Source organism: Megalops cyprinoides, chromosome 1 (assembly GCF_013368585.1).
Source record: "Megalops cyprinoides isolate fMegCyp1 chromosome 1, fMegCyp1.pri, whole genome shotgun sequence".
NCBI classification, from domain to species: Eukaryota; Metazoa; Chordata; class Actinopteri; order Elopiformes; family Megalopidae; genus Megalops; species Megalops cyprinoides.
Window position 1 is genome coordinate 12,272,741 of NC_050583.1, and position 17,553 is coordinate 12,290,293.

The following is a 17,553-nucleotide window of genomic DNA, read 5'->3' on the forward strand; positions in this document are numbered from 1 at the left end:
CAACATACAATAGTTTTGTGGGATTTGCAAGGTCTCAGTCCCTCTTCACAAATCATTATGATGTGATTATGTCACACAGTGGTAAGTAATCAAAAGTCTCTGTGTTAACAGAATCAATCAAGACCAGTTACTTACACTACAATGTCACAGAAAGACCTTAATCATTAAGTGGTAACTCTAAAGATGATTACAGAAAATAAAAAGGAATTGACATACTACGTAGCATAGTCTCAAATGTAAATTTCTTGAAGAAGAAAAGAGAGGAATTTTATGCTTGTCAGTCTTTGTACTGTACTGCATATCTTAAGCTGCCACTGCTGGACACATTTTATATTTTTATATCTGGGTTTAGTGTTGTCCTCGATTGAATACCTGTTGAATACCAGACAGCCACACAAATGCAAGGTTTTGAGTTTCAGATTCCAGATTTTGTTTGTTTTCAGAACATTGAGTCATTGCATAGACACAGAGCTAACACAAATTTGGACTGTATAATGTATCTCCAGCATTAAAGAACATGAATGTTGACGTTTCAGTAATGGTCTACCCAAACTGGATAGCTCACGAGAGACTTACAATTAAGTATCCGAGGAAATGGTCATAACCATAATCATGTATTTTCAGGAGGAAAGTGGGAGACTCCCTCTGTCTTTATAATGACCTCTTCAGATCAGCGTAAGGAACAGGTGACGCTCACCTGCTTTGCCAAAGATTTCTACCCCAAGGATGTTCTGATTACTTGGCTTGCTGATGATCAGTCTGTGGACAGCTCACAGTTCCATACTACCAATGTGATTCAGACAGGAAACACATACTCAGTCTACAGCCAGCTGACAGTCCCTGCCTCAACCTGGGATAGTGGTGTGTTGTACGGCTGTGCAGTGCATCATGAAACTTTAAAGGACAAAGTGGTGAAAACAATAATCAGGACCACTAGCCGTGCTACCAGTACATGTTAACCTTGACCTGAACGTGCCTCATGTCTGCAAGCCCTAACCCCGATCTTTTCTGTTGTGTAGTGTCTGGTGTTGTGCCACCTCTATGTAACTGAAATACAGCGTCTGTCTGTCTCTCTTTGTGATGCTTGTGTTTAAACTTTAAAAATGCAGAAACAAAATGACAATAAAAAAAATAAATAAATAAAGTCATGGTCTTTGCTGTTTACCTGCTCTAGATGGGGGCAGGGGTATCTTAAATTTCCATGTAGGTGTCAGTGCCAGGATAGGAGCCTTCTACTGTATGACATTTTATACTTTTCCCCACACTAACACAGCAGGAGGTTCAGAAGGAAGTCAGGATCTAGCTCTAATTTAAAATTCACTGGAAAAAAAACACACATACAGCAGTGAACACTACACATGGTTAGAGTGAACACATGGGCCTGTTTCATGCACCATGTTACTTACTTATAGAGACTGTATATCAATGAGGTTTACCCCTCTTTATTGCAGTCCTTGCAAAGGAATGGCTCTAATTTCCCCTGAACAGGACTGTGGTGTACAGAGGTTTACAGAGGTTGAGTGTGCTGTGACACATTTCCTGACATGCTGCAGTTCAGTAAATGTTAAACTAATAGTTCGCACAAAGTCTTACTTGTGTTAAATGGACCATGTGAGTGCTTACTCACATTCATTTCCATGAGAAAAAATAGACATAAATACAGAGTTTTGGACATGCTTTCACTGTGCTGTCTGTTTAGGTGTCACATACCAAACATGTAGCCATATGTCCTGTCATCTCTGGGTCTTTGTTCTGTGTGGACTCTCCTGTCTTCTCTCTCCTTTGAGGTGCCTGGATTAGCAAAATAAGATCCGTGTTCATCAGAAGCAAGCTAAGTAAATGATGATACCTGGGGGAGTGTCTTTGTCAGACCAGGTTAGGGCCACCTTCCTCACCTGTCAATCATTAAGTCTAAGCAACAAAGTGAGTTCTATTTATTTAAATGTTCCCACACCAGGGACAGCAGGGAAATCATGGAAACTCAAATGAGTGGAGCTCCCACAATATGCATGAGCACACAGGGTAACAAAAGATTGTGGGGTGAGGACAGAGTGTTTAGAGCATTGTGAGGTGAACAAGGTTTCTTCAATGCGCCCTCAGACACTGAATTTATGATAAAAAGCTTTGTCCTTAGTTATACATTACATTGTAGTCATTTAGCAGACTCTCTTACCCAGAGCGACTTGTGGGTTGCAATTTTATCCAAATATAAGGATGGGTATTTAATGAGGCAGTTGTGGGTTAAATACCTTGCCCTAGGGTACAACAGCAGCGCCCCAGTGGGGAATTGAACCAGCAAACCTTCAGCTACTAGCCCTGCCCCTGTGTAGCACTGTGGCAGTGGGTGTAACATACATACTGAACACTCTAACTGTATGCAGAAGTAATGGAACCCAACCAGACTGGTGAGGTAGCATCACTTCAGGTTTTCAGGAGCTTTCACACCCACACTCCATTCATCACACCATAATTGGAAGACAAGGGTAACCAAGCCAAATGCTCCTTTTGGAATAATTTTTAACTGACTTCATACACTTTCGACTCTGTGGGACCCAAGAGAGCCATACAGCCATCAAGGGAAAACATTTGATCAATATAATAATAATAATCATAACTGTAGATTTGAATTTCCGCTTTACAGTCTATATGTATGTTGGAGGTGTGGGTGGGGCACCTCAAGCACCTTAACCACTACCAATCTATGGCATGGAAGCCTTTTTGCAATAAAATTCTCCCCATTCATCACAGCTATTCTTTGCCTTTGAACAGAATGCCATAGAGGAAGCCGAATTTTACTTTACTGGGCATCAAAAGCAGTGACTAGCCGCCGGGTGAATCAGCATCCTCTCAGCTGAAAACTTGTTATCTGTATTACTCGATCATTAATTCTCATAGCATAACGACAGAACGAGAACACCAGTTTGTTTGTTTTGTAAGACATAGGCGAACTACAGGCCAGCAACTGAATGTGGCAAGGTAAGGTTTGGTGCATGGGAGGTTTTCCCATTGACCTGAGGAGTAACTCCACAGGAGACAGATATTCCTGTCTGGGACTATTACCCTGAAGATGCTGCTCAGCACTGCTCTAAGAAGAGTGTGGGTGATATCATCTTCAGCTGAGAAAAAAAGCATTTCCATTAAAGGGACTTCCCTCTTTCCCCACACCTTAGCTGGGCTTCATTTGTGCTTAGAAACTGAATTGAAGGCAATGCTTTATGGTCTTATGAACAGATCTGAAAATACTCTGGCATCTGAAACTGTAACAGTCCCCAAACTGTTTAAAACAACAAAAACAATGTTGATTTTGTTTTCTATCATACCCCTTTAAAATAGGCAAGGGAGTAGATTAATGAGTATAAAAAAGAGAAAAAATGTGGGTACAAGCTAAAAGTGAGGCTCTTATCTCCTTTAGACGAAACAAAGCTTAAGAACTTTTGCAGGAGTTTAATGCTGACTTTCTCCCGTTGTAGACGTCACGGCGATATATGAGCACTGGGGCTGCAATACCTCAGATATTGATGGTGACAGTTCAGCCAACACAGCCATCGCCTTCATAATCCTCTTCCTCATCAGCCTCTTCTGCAGCATTGGGGCTACTGGCTTCAAGGTAACAGCATTGGCTGACTGTGTAGCATGTTTCCATCAACTCACGTTCTAAGTCACATGACTGCTCTTTGCCGTCTGTTTATATGTGTGTATACGTGCGTGAAAAAAATCAACTCAGATCAAATTCATCAAAACACAGAGTGGCCATATCTCTTAAGTGATTCACATACACATTTGTGACAGCCAATAATAATGACTTTGCCCATTAAATTATTTATTGAAATCAATGATAGATATGATATCAGTCATGGCAACATTCATATTAACAATCATCAAGCAAGCATTGGATAATATGTTGGATAATACCTGACTTTTCTAAGGAATGTCCAGACTATTCCTTTGCATTACAACACATTTTTTCTCCTTGAACTAAGTCACGCTCTATGTGGTCTGCTCTGTCTTTCATGGACTCACGCAAATATTTATTTCTACTTACAGATGACATAAAGGATTGCCAGGAAGAAATGCGTTTGCATGCTTACGTTTATCGATTCTGCTTTAGCATTAGGCTACACTTCATCTGATTTGATACCTTATTATGTCTACGCAAGTATTTTTGTCTGCTGAAATCTCAACTCTGTATTTTTGAAAAGCTACAGTTATTGTAAGAGCTCTTGTAAATATTTTATTGTGTCCATTGTATCCCCCCCCCCCCGCACCCCCAACCCTCCCCCAATTCCAAATAAAACATTTTATCGTTGCAAAAATTCCATAGTCGTCTTTTAATCCTCTTGTTCTAACAAGTTTTTCCCTTCACAGAAAGATATCCTCCTATGTGTCTCCTATGTGTCTGAAGTGGATTAGTCGGCAAAGCATTCGGTCCAAGACCGTATCAGAAGCCATATTGACTTCATTCCGCTGTAGGTTAGCCACGGTTTCCCCATCTCAGCAGGTAGGCCTACCTGCAAGATGAGCAAGTGACATCGTCCAGTGAGTGCCCGCTCCATTGTAGTGGCAGTGTGACTTGCAGTGTAAGAAATATGCGTTATCTGCGTTTCTTGGAATTTGCATTCCCCTGGCCTCGTTTGCTCTCGTACAAGCACAGATGTCTTCGCACTGCGACAAGGCTAGTATACAATTAGTGTTTCCAAAAGACAAGGTTTGATAAAGGGGAAAATAGCATAAAATTTCTGAGATATCGTTTTTCTTGCGTTGGTGTTTGTTGGTAAATAAATCCTCACTACGATTTCACAGAATCGTACAGGAAGGGTCGCAGAATACAGATTTGACGACTGTTTGTCGCATAGACAGCCAATAGATTTTTGCAACGTCGCTTGGTCTACACTACTTTCTACTTAAATAAAAGACTTAGTGACATTCCATGGATGTAGATGTAGATTGTCCCCATATTATGAATGATTAATGTTTATAACCACACTAAATATTTCTATTGAGAAACAAACAAATGCATAGCCTATCCTACGCGTCAATATAGAGAGGTACTGTCAGCTAGTCACGTCTGTTTAGTGTTTTCTATATTTTCGTCAAACTCAAGACCGCGATCCTGGTGGCTGGGGTGACTGGTGCAGATAATTGACGTGGTGAATTTCGAGATGACGGCAACTGAAAATATATGTAAAGGTAAGGTGTTCTAGAAAATTTGCCGCTGGATCTGAGGACCGTTTCAATTAATATTGACGTTAATGGAGAGCAGGGTATATATTTATGCGCTGTCCACGTTGGGTTTTTAAATATGTTATACAAAATGTACGTAACATAAAAACCATTCGTTATCACTATTATCTGTCATTCTGTGCGAAAAGGATGATTCTGTTGTGTTGTTCGATTCATTTCCGACAAGCCTAACGTACAAATACCGTTTCCAAAACAGGGTTGCAAAGGGGGAGAAAAGCATAAGTAGTTAGAAATATCCTCTTTCCTGGGTTGGTGCCAGAAATGGGGTAAATTCCAATATAAATTGAAATTCATGGGTCAATTCATGAATTCACTCCTGGAGATTTATCACGGACTGGCATTTCAAGAATCTTCATGAACTGGAACTGGAATTGATTTGGAATTTAGTCTGTTTGATTTAGAACTCTAAAAAGCTGAAACCTCTGGAATTGGAATATAGACACTTAAAACTTGAAACAGAAATCTAGTTAATGGAATTAATTCGCTGTATTTTAAATCATTCCACATTTTATATACTTACTTACAGGATAGGCTGCCTGAACAGTGATGTTGCATGTACAGTACCCAGTACTGAGTAATTCTATATTCGAACAGAATAACTTTTGGTATTAGATGCCTTCGATCATTGTTTGCCATGGTGAACGGAGAACCTGCTCAATGGATACAGACACATTTCATTTAGTCAATCAATGGTAATTTATTAGAGCACATTTTTCAAATGAAAATTGTTATAAACTGCTGAACATGTAGCATTGTGTGTTTTTCAGCAGGAATGAAACAAACAGAAAACCCAGTTCTTTAAAAAAACTGTAAAATTATTCTCTCACTCCTGGAAGAGGTGGTTGGGAGACTCCTGCAAACAGTGGAACTTTAATACTTTTGGATAACATGAAAAAGGCATCAGTTCATTTTCTGGCAGTGTTACAGATGTACTGTGTTGGTGAATATTTGTTCAGGGCTGTGCTCAGCCTGACATTTAATAGACTGAATAATCTCCATTTTAGATTGGGTGATACATTTTGAAGTGAGCAGTGAGTCATAATGGATAATATTTTACATTACATTACATGCATTTAGCAGAAACTCTTATCAAGACTGACTTCAATCGCACTAGAACATAAGTGTATCCATTAAATTAACAAACAAGCTCACAACAGGCTCACAACATTCCCAGACCAGTGAGTGAGCATAACACTATTCAAGCTCTACCACAAATTAACTTGTGCGCGCTGACAAAAGCCAGGCATACTACAATACAACAGGTTCTAGAATACAAATTCATAATACATCATAATACTACACATAAAGTTAACATTGAATGCAAGAAGTAGCATGTATTAGGGGGTGGGAGAGGTGGGTCTTCAGTTTGCGTCGGAAGATGGCTGTCCTAACCCCCGTGGGAAGTTCATTCCACCACTGAGGGACCAGTACAGACAGGGATCGTCAATGAGAAGAGCGACCCCGTCGGGTCGGGGCAGTCAGTTGCCCTGTAGATGCAGAGCGCAGCGATCTTGAGGGAACATCGGGTTTGAAGAGCGGTCGTAGGTATGATGGGGCTGTCCCATTCACTGTCCTGTATGCCAGCACCAAGGTTTTGAACTTGATGCGAGCAATAACAGGAACCCAGTGAAGTGAGATGAGGAGGGGAGTAACTTGACTATGTTTACGGAGATTGTAGACAAGTTGTGCAGCTGCATTTTGGATTAGTTGTAGAGCTTTGATTGCACATGCAGGAAGGCAGGCAAACAGGGAGTTGCATGAGTCCAGGCGTGAGAGGACCAGGGCCTGAACTAGGAGCTGTGTTGAATATGTATTGAGATAGGCTCGGATCCCTCAGATGTTGTAGAGAATCTGCAAGCCCAACTCACCGCTGTCACCTGAGAGGAGAAGATCAGTTGGCTATCAAGTATAACACCAAGATCACTGACAGTGCTATTGGTTGCAAGGCTTGTAGAGTCTAGGCTGAGGGAGAACTCATGAAACAGGGAGGACTTGGATGGGATGAAAAGCATCTCAATATTTAGCCAGGTTCAGCTTCAGGCGGCGGTCCACCATCCACTGTGAAATGTCTTTTAGGTAAGCTGAGATGCTTGCAGAAACCTGCGTGTCAGAGGGCGGAAGTGACAGGGAGAGTTGCATGTCATCGGCATAGAAACTATACCGTGGGAGGAGATGACAGAGCCAAGAGATTGCATACATTTTAATAAATAAAACACAACTGGTGAGCAAAATGCCTCAAGTACATGACTGGTGAGGCCAGTATAAGACGCTGGAGTGTGGCCACCAAAGATGTCTCTGTTGAAGCTTCAACATATTTAACTTCAACTTTTTGGCAAAGGCAAGAGAAGGAGTTTCCATCTGACCATACTAGCATCTTCTGCACTTGTTAGGTGACTTTTTAGCACTGAGGGAAAATTTTTTGGACAGGTTGCATGATGGTATTATTAAGAACTGGTGCTTATCAGATGTAATGATCTAGGAGAGTAAATTTGTGTTTATATATTGTTTATTTTTTTCTCTGACATAATAAGGTAAATGATTTTAAACTAACCTCATTTTCTCTTATAAATGGTAAAACTACTTTGATCAAATGATTATAAACATGTACATTATTGTATGTCTTTTTAAAATGTTGCAATGAAGAGTTGATGTGAGATTAAATATTACAAATTCATTTCCATATAGGTTATTATATTATGATATTATGTTATATTTTAGATCAGTTTTGTAAATGGAAAAGTAAGCATTTATGGGATCTGCCTATGGGCTTGAGTCATGGGAGAAGGAATAATTATGGGAGAATATTGAATTAGGAATTGTATTTTTTAATCGACTTTATCTATAAATATTTGCGAAATGTGTCACTCCCTCTGTTCTTTGTGTTTCTATGCAAAACTCCCCAGATCTGGCAGACAACTTAACCCCATAGCAACAGGACCGTCAATGTTTTTTTTTAAAACACTTCAAAGAACAGGAATAGTTTACCTATAAAACGCAGAACTGTGCAAAGAAAAAATTATGAAACATGCAAATGTGCCCACGGAGTGAGAAACGCAGCTGTAGTCTGAGCGCCCATTGCAGTCACAGGTGATGATTTGCATGGTGTTTCAGTTCTGCTCTCTCACTTTCGGGTGCTTTTTTGGGACCTGGGTGTTACTTCACGTTTCCGTCCGCGGAACAATTTGCTCACTGAGGCCTGGAAGCATCGCATACTTTGAATATCGTTTTCTTATCCACTGACATCCACAGCTGCAAGAACCTAACCGTAAACCCCCACATCTGTCCTTCCGGGGTCTGCAGTTTCACGTAATTTGCAGCTATGTTTTATTGATCTTTTCTGTTTGTTTTCTCATTTTTTAAGCATTTTAAGCATTTAAACGAATTTACGAATGAGAGAACACGCAATAATTTCGACAAGTTACATATTAAACGCATTAATATTTGACAAGTTTGGTTCGGTATCCATTTTTGACATATGTTAATGTTTTAATCATGAGTTAACCGTATTGGAGTGTGCTCGATAAATTACTTGTGCGGCAGCGATCAAAAACACATGTAGTTTATTTGATTATGATCGTGTGACTATGACGTGCCTACACTGCTCAGAGACAGCAAATAACTAGCCAAAAATTATGGTAAATACGATAAGTATGTAAGTAAATGGTTATATATGTTAACATGATATGGCTAATATCTTTAAAAATGGAATGCGAAAGCAGCCAGGTAGCAAATATGTGCACCTAACGAACGAACTGATAGAACGTGTAAAGCTTTGACGTTTACCTCTATGTTTTTGCTATAACAGTTAGATCCAACATGAATCATTTTTGTAACTGCACCTTTAGAAATCATTAGTGAGAATGTAAGGACACCGCTGAGCTTTACTCGCTGGGTGTGATACATTTCTTAAAACATCTGATTTTTAAAGCTCTTTACATTTTAGAGAGGGAGATGGAAGCCAAAGGTAGTAGAAACTTTCAAAGTTGAAATGTTGAATAATAAGGTTGCAATTCTCAATGTACGTGTGTGTGTATGTTATTCCATCAAAACCGCTGTGGCACGTAGAGAAGCAATAACTAATGATTCTTAAAAATCTCCATACATACGAGAAAAAAATCTCTAGATCTTAAAGTACCAGTTAAAAGTCTGGACACGCCTGATTAAGACAATGGGAAACATGCATTCAAAGACATTTTGATCTAAAAACTTTGTGCTTAAATGCTTGAAATGTGTTTCTTAGACAAATATAAATAATGAAGTTGATGCCTATGTATGAGTTTCTTTAATAAAATATTTAGATAAAATATATATATTTTAAAATATATATAAATATATATATATATATTATATAGATAAAATATTTTTGGCTGCTTTGAAGAGTCTAAAATATAGGTTTTGCTTTGTTTAAGACTTTTTGGTTGCTGCATAATTCAGTGTGTTATTTCATCGTTTTAATGCCTTTACTATTATTCTAGTAAAATAAAGGAAAAACCCTGCTATGAGTAAGTGTGTCCAAACTTTTGATTGGTACTGTAGGCCTATATGAATGCTTTTCTGACTATTTATTTAACACATATCTTATTTTGCTTTGTGAGAGCTACATGCCGAGTCAGCTATTTATTTTAAACACTTTTTTGTTTACTAGGTAAACATGCTTTTTTGAGAAGGTGCGATATCCGAAAAATTCTCCAAGCTTACGCTACACACTGAATGAATGAACTTCAATGAACTTTGTTTCAGATAACCTCGAGCCTTAGTGAGGTTTATTATGGTTTTGTTTTAACTGAAATAAATACAATGCCAATTAACTTTGAGCATCACGCTAACAGAAAAGTGAATCTTGACGAAATGTTCCAGCTCGAAACACTGAAGATAACATCACATTTCACGAGAAGAACCTTAAATGTATAAAGCCGTTCATTGTAAAATACTCGTTTTCATTCATTCTTTGTTTAATTTTATTTCTTACACTCAGAAATAGTCACAGTTTACCGTCAGCTACAGTACTACTGCAGTACAGTGACACCGTAAGGCAATATAAAGCCTGTAAGTGCTTAACAGCTGCAAAAAAAAAAGAAAAGAAAAGAAAAAATCCACACCTGAAAAAGAGCAATACAAGCTAAACGTGTATTCTTGTCCCTGGGCAGTAACTGCCGTGTTGTTTTCAAAGCCCTTTCAGAATTAAATGATTGTTAGAGGAAGTTGGGGTCGCTTCTTTGTGAGAGATACGCATTAAGTTGGCTACCGCTGTTTGCCGTGGCAAAAAAAAAAAAAAACATGAAACTCACTCAGACTTCGGGAATCTTTCACTAGGTGGGCATATAGGATTATATATTATATATATATTATAAATAAGGGATATTTTTGATTGAATAGCCCTCAGATAAACGAGTAGCAGCCCACCTACTGTAATCAGATTTCACATTGGATTAGGCTATATGTGCACCCGGTATTTTAAAACCTTGAGTTTTCCCTCTATTCAGTTAAATAGGGGTAATTAGAACAGAATGTCGGAAACATTATTTAACCTTTCATTACTGAATCTCGCGTTACGGAGCCTATTTGTCTTGCTGTGCACACATCTTTAAATACAAGTGGTGGCTTCGCAATTGTATTGTATGTCAGTTGAGTGCTGCATTAAGTTGATTTGCTTCACATTAATCCTTTTCGTCAGAGAAAAATGTTTTTCCATCTGCATTATACTCAAGGGGTTGATTCTTAAATGCAGAGTTCAGTTGAAGGGGTGCAATGGACGTTCATTTTTAAAACAACGTTTCTCTCTTAATCAATCGAAAAACGCTTTGCTTCAAACATGGAACTGAAATTGTCAGTATTTTTATTCAAGCCTTCAAATAACATCATGTTAATTATTTAGCCTACATGTCATATTGCCAGTTGCTGGTGCCACAGTGCCATATTATGCAGTTAATGCCATTAACTAAATCAAAAGTTAAAGTAATAATTATACCCGAATTGAATTATTTGAATGCCGCCACGATTAGTGCCCTGACCGTTCTCGTCATGATGCTCGGGTCGTCAGTTTTGAGTGTAGACTCTAATGCTTAAGAAGGCACACTTTTTTCTGCCATGTCGAATGGGATCCCATTAACAAAATTGCAATTTTTTTCCGAAATATTTTACGAGCTAGGTGCTTGGAGTAACACTAAATAATACCAGTTCTAACGATTTTTTCTTAATCATATGCCTTCACATTCGATTGAGGACCATATTATGTTGTGAGCACAAACTGATTCTTACAGTCGAATCGCTTCTTACAAGCAAGTTTTTAAACAGCATTGTTATCGGAATTACTCTGTTCTAGTGGTTGATTCGTATATGTATTATTTGCATAGCACAATATACAACAAATCGTTCAATTCTAAATTTTCAGTTCGAAGGCTTCAGCAAATAATCCGATGGCGCCCCCTTGTGTGATTTTTTTTGTTTCATTTTCTCGTGAATATACAGGGGCTTCTCTTTATAATATGACTCTTCTGACAGTATACTGTTATTGTGTCAATGGAAACGGGATTGTTTTATGTGAGTTTTTATTGAAACAAGACTGAAAAGATTATTCTATTTTTGTCCATCTGACTGAAGCATAATTTTCTCAGATGCTATTGTCAGGTTAATAATACCAAAGCCACGTGCTGCTTAATGGCCTGAGATATGCCTGGAGTGGCTTAAGTGCAGTTGTGTGCTGTATGTCTGTCTGCTTACCACAATATCTTGTCCGTGAATACATTAAAATCAAAACTAAACCATAAAAGATTAAACTTCTGGAGAGAAACCAAAACATTCTTACACACAGACACACACACACACACACACACACACACACACACACACACACACATACACATGCAAACACACATATACACAAACACACTGGACTTAATGCACAGTTGGTAAGGAAATGTGAATATTGTAATACAATTTGGGATATATACCAGTATACACACTCAAGCTGAGAGCTCAATATCACAATATTTGATGACGTAGTAAGATCATGAAATGTGGTACATGTGTAAGTGCAATTGTTCTTTTAATTGGTTATGTAACATATTCACTTATTGATATGAAAGTTTTACTCTTATGCTTACCGTTTCAGAAACAAGAATCGACTCTCCCAGCATCACACTGTACCACCAGCTCAGCGACAAAACATCAGGGGCCACAAACATTAGTTTGATCTGCTATGTGACATGGAATAACCCTAAAGCCATTACTGTTGAATGGCAAAAAGACAACAATCCTTCAAAATTGTCTGACAATAAGCAAGAATTCAAGAATGGGGAGGAGGGGAAGGAAAAATACAGCCTTATTAGCCAAGTGGAGGTTGACATTGAAGACTGGCACTCGGGGTCTGAGTATACCTGCAAAGCTACCCACGATAAAAAAGATTTCAGCAAACGCATCAGCATTTGCTCAGGTGAGTTATAGTCCGCCTCATATGGAGTTCCTAACTATTCTTAGTTTTTTTTTTTTTCTTTAGGTAGTATCCAGTACATTAAAAATAAGCCCTTAGACAAGTAGCCCATAGACTGTTTTTTTAATCCATATTTTAAACAGTATATTTTAAAAATACAATTGAAATCTTAATTGTGGCTATCTAAAATAAATATATAGTTTATATTTTAGATATTTATATTTTAGATATTTATATTTTATTTTGCAGATCTGAGATCTGCAAAAGATTTAAGATTTAATATATATTTTTATTTTTCGAATTTTTAGCATGAGATGAATATGTATTTACATCTTAATTCCAGTGTTTCAACATTTATTATTATTATTATTTATTTATTTAGACATAAACCTTGGCTTAAATAAACACATTAATCATTGCCAAAATCATCATATTCTCTCTTTAACTTTATGACATCAACATACGCACAGTTGAAAAATATGTCATCGGGATACATTCTGTTTCAACAACTAGGCCACATATATAATAATACAATCACACATAAAGACACTGATTAATATCACAGATATACTATATTAGGATGAGATATTTGCTTCTTTTAACCTTCTTGTCTCAGATGTTCCAGTTGGAAAGTGTTTAACTGTATTTTATTGGTTTTGGTTTCAGATTTCCCTGTTTCCACACCCACCATTTCCCTGGAGGAGCCCAATCTAGACAGTGATATGAGCTATGAAAAGCTTACAGCCACATGTACAGTCCTGACCCCCTACAAGACCACTATGTCATGGTTTCGGGATGGAGATGAGAAAAACAAATTGTCAAGTGAAGATAATAACAAGGACCCCAGGACTATAATGCAAAACGTCAACAACATGACTCTTTCTAGGAACAAATGGAAAACCATTAATTCCATCACTTGTCAAGCTAAACATAAATGTTTTCAGAAGATAGAAAGGACCATTCAGCTAAAAGGTTAGAAGTTAAATAATTTAACTTATAACAGTAGTAATTTCATCAGTTTGGAAAACCTCATATAAATGTTACCCACAAACTCTTAATTGTTATCCTTTACAACAGGTCCATTCTTCTACAGAAACAAAATCACCAAAATTTGTTTTTCTTGCATAATATTACCTGAGTCATAAAACCTTTTTGTTTATATAATTGCTCCTCATTCTTTCTTCTCTATCACTATTTGTCCTCTCTCTCCTCTACTGTTATCTTTTTATTCTTTTCCTCATCACTCCCTCATGTCTCTTCTTAGCCCTTCTCTACTACAGTTCTCATATTATGCCCCATCATACCTCACTCTTCCCTCAGTTCCTCTTGCATTACTCCTTTCCTACTTTGTCACATCTGTTTCCATATTTCCCTTCATTTAGTTCTCTTTAAACTCCCTGCATACTCTCTCTGAATTTCCCTCTTCTTCATCTGACCCAAATTAAGGTTAATTATTAAGAATGACTATTGTTAGTCATTATCAGACAGGTGTCAGTCACAGGAAAATAATTGTGAAAGCATGCAGTTATTCACCTGAGGATCTTACTCTTATTTTCCCATTTTCAGAAACAAGGACTGTTTCCCCCACCATTACTCTGTACCACCAACTCATCAACAACCCATCAGGGGCCACAAAAGTCAGTCTGCTCTGCTACCTGACAGGATATTATCCAGATGACATCACAGTGGAATGGTCTGTAAATGACAGCCCTGTGAGTTTGTCTACAGTTCAGAAAAAATTCCAGAATGTCAACGGGGGAGACACATTATACAGTCTCAGCAGCCAAGTGGAGGTTGACATTGATGAGTGGCACTTGGGCTCCAAGTATACCTGTAAAGCTACCCACAATAAAAAACATTACATAGAACACACCAGCATTTGCTCAGGTGAGTTATAATCTGTGCTATTATAGTGTGTTCTGTGTTTTTCTCTGCTTTCCTAAAAGTCCACACAGCTGAAATTCAAGTCCTGTCATACATCACCTCATAAACATCTATTCCATTGTGTCAGCAGCATAAACTCTCTTAACCTTAATGGAATATTCATGCACATTCTTTTTATCATTCTGCCATGTCAGGTTACTTATGTGTTCAGAGCATGTCTTCTCTGTAAGTCAGGAGAAACACTATGTAAGGGCTGAGCAAGAGGGACCCAAATGCAGAGATCATTCAAAACACAGAAGGGTTTAAAAAGACAAAGACAAAGACAAAGAATCTTTACTAAACAGGCAAATGTTGGCACAGGAAGGCACAGAACACATACAAGCTCAAGACTGAGCAAGGAGCACCACAACAGGCAGGGTTTAAATACAGCAAACATTCAAGACTAATTACAAACAAATCAGACAATTATTAGACATACACAGTGCAAACACAAACAGGAAGTAAAGTCCCTCTGGTGGTTGTGCAAGGAAGCAACAGGCGACTGGGAGAGACAGGCTGTCATGAGGATGCCTGCTGGTCGTTGAGGGAAGCCGTCCCTGAAACCCTGACACACTAGGTCTGCAGCTGAAACTGTAATCAAAATAAAGCTAAGTTACAATAAATAGTTTACCTGACATTACCTCATACTAGACAAGCACTGTGCAATAGTAAACCTATCCAATGTTTCTTAAAGTCTTTCATGTAACCTGGTCCTGTTTTTTGCCTCATGTCTTCATGTGTCACATCCAAATCTGAAATGACAAAAGAGTCAGGATACAAGATATTTTCTCTATTAATGTGATGCACTGCTCTTGAAAAAAAACTACTTTCCAGATTTGATATGTCTATGCTTGCTTATAATCTGATTGTTGCTTCATATTGCCACCTTGTAAAAATCCAGAATGGATTATAACAAATGGCAGGGACAGTGTGGTCTTGTGGTAAGGAGCAGGCCCTGATATTTATTACTGTAATTACCCCTTCAGGTATGTTTGAAATGACCTAGCAGAACTGAAAATGAATAATAATAAAAATAATTATAATAATAATTGAAATTCAAAACATTTGTGTGAATGTCTTTTCATTCTATTAGTTGCTATTGTGCTTCTGTTGTGATATCCAGTTTTCATTCAGCCTGATCGGTAATTCGCTTTTGAGGACATCTTTTTATTTGGTTTTGATTTCAGATTTTCCCATGTCTTCACCACCCATTGACCTGGAGAAGCCCAATCTAGACAGTGATGCAAGCCATGATGTTGCAACAGCTATATGTACAGTCTTCTCCCCCTACGAAACCAAAGTTACGTGGCTTGTGGATAATGAGAAAAAAGAATCGACAACAAAAGACTATATCAAGGATTCCATTGGCAGAATTCAACACTTCATAAACAACCTGACTCTTCCCATTAAAAGATGGAAGACCATGAAGACAATCAAATGTCAAGTTGAGCATAAATGCTTTGACCTCACGACCAAGACCATCATTCTAACAGGTGATCAGTTCATACCAGTTCATAAAATGAATTTACAAGCACAATAACTTCAGATTTGGAAAACATATTGAAATATGTTATTGAAGATACTTTACAAAATGGTCCTGGGGTGAAAATAAAATCATTCTTTCTGGGCCCTACTTGAGTAAAAGCAAGAAGCATGTTAACAAAAAAAAAATCAAAAGAAGTTCAAAGTTACATCTTTTACAGGCTGCCCACAAACTCTGAAGTGGTCTTGTAGTACTTTAACTAGGAAAATATGCTTTACAGAATCATCATCATGTGTTTTCTCTTGAATGAGTGATGAATTTAGGTGCTCCTGTTTGGTTTTATTTTATAAAATTAGTCTGACTAAAATAACATTAGCAAGCACAGAAGGAATCATGAGTCAAACTGTGCTTGCATACACATACACATACATTCTTGAGGGATGTTGGGAACACAAGCAGGAGGCATAATATATGTAATATAAGGTTACAGTGAGATGGCATCAATTCATGAAGGACATATATAAGAACAATAATTTCTATTATCTCATACATCTACCATGCATTTATTTGTGGGAGGGTCTTACTCTTTTTTTCCTCTTTCAGATACAAGGATTGTCCCCCCCGCCATTACTCTGTACCACCAGCTCAGCAACAACCCATCAGAGGCCACAAGAGTCAGGTTGACCTGCTCCTTGACAGGGTATTACCCAGATGACATCACTGTTGAATGGCTGGTAGACAACAATCCTTCAAATTCGTCTGAAGATAAGCAAAAATTACGGAATGTCAAGGAGGGATACACAACATACAGCCTAAGCAGCCAAATGAAGATTGACATTGAAGACTGGCGCTCGGGCTTTGAGTATACCTGCAAAGCTACCCACAATAAGAAAGATTTCATCAGACACATCAGCATTTGCTCAGGTGAGTTATAATCTGTTTCTATGGAGTTCCCAAGAATTCTTAACATTTTTAGTCAGTTATCATCACAGAAAAATTAAGCCTTTAGACTACAGTTAGTGAGAAATCATAACAATCAAACTAACATAGCTTAGTGTTACTATTTTCTTAATTGTATTGTAGTAATCGCTTATATTGATGACACTAGTTTTAATACATCACATTTGAGCCACTTCTGTTATTGCTGCTGGTTTTGTTAACTCTTTCTTCCATTACACGCATGGATGTGACACGAAGATTGAAAAAGATCTTTCTACTTATATGATAAAATCAGAAAACTCAGTGTGAAGTTCCATGGAAGAATTTAAGAAACATTTGATAGGATGGCTTCACAATACAGCGTTTTCAGTTTGTGTGTGGCAATGTCACCCCAATTGTTTTGATATCAGTCATTTCAGTGGCTGAACTATTTTTGCAATTGTTTCTACTGGCTCATAAATATCATGTGTGATTAAACTGTATGCTGAAGGCAATTTTTGCGGAGATGTTATCTATTATTATCATATATGTTTTCGGT

General features: G+C 37.9%; 1 protein-coding gene across 1 annotated transcript in view; it reads left to right on the forward strand.

The window, feature by feature from the left end:
• LOC118791325 overlaps nucleotides 1–17,553 on the forward strand; it is a 54,480-nt gene that overhangs the window by 28,464 nt on the left and 8,463 nt on the right. The window contains 8 exon segments of the mRNA XM_036548645.1: nucleotides 625–948; nucleotides 3,471–3,607; nucleotides 5,136–5,187; nucleotides 12,353–12,673; nucleotides 13,337–13,492; nucleotides 14,237–14,503; nucleotides 15,781–15,864; nucleotides 16,680–17,000. Of these exon segments, the coding sequence (XP_036404538.1) occupies nucleotides 625–948; nucleotides 3,471–3,607; nucleotides 5,136–5,187; nucleotides 12,353–12,673; nucleotides 13,337–13,492; nucleotides 14,237–14,503; nucleotides 15,781–15,864; nucleotides 16,680–17,000 (1,662 nt within the window).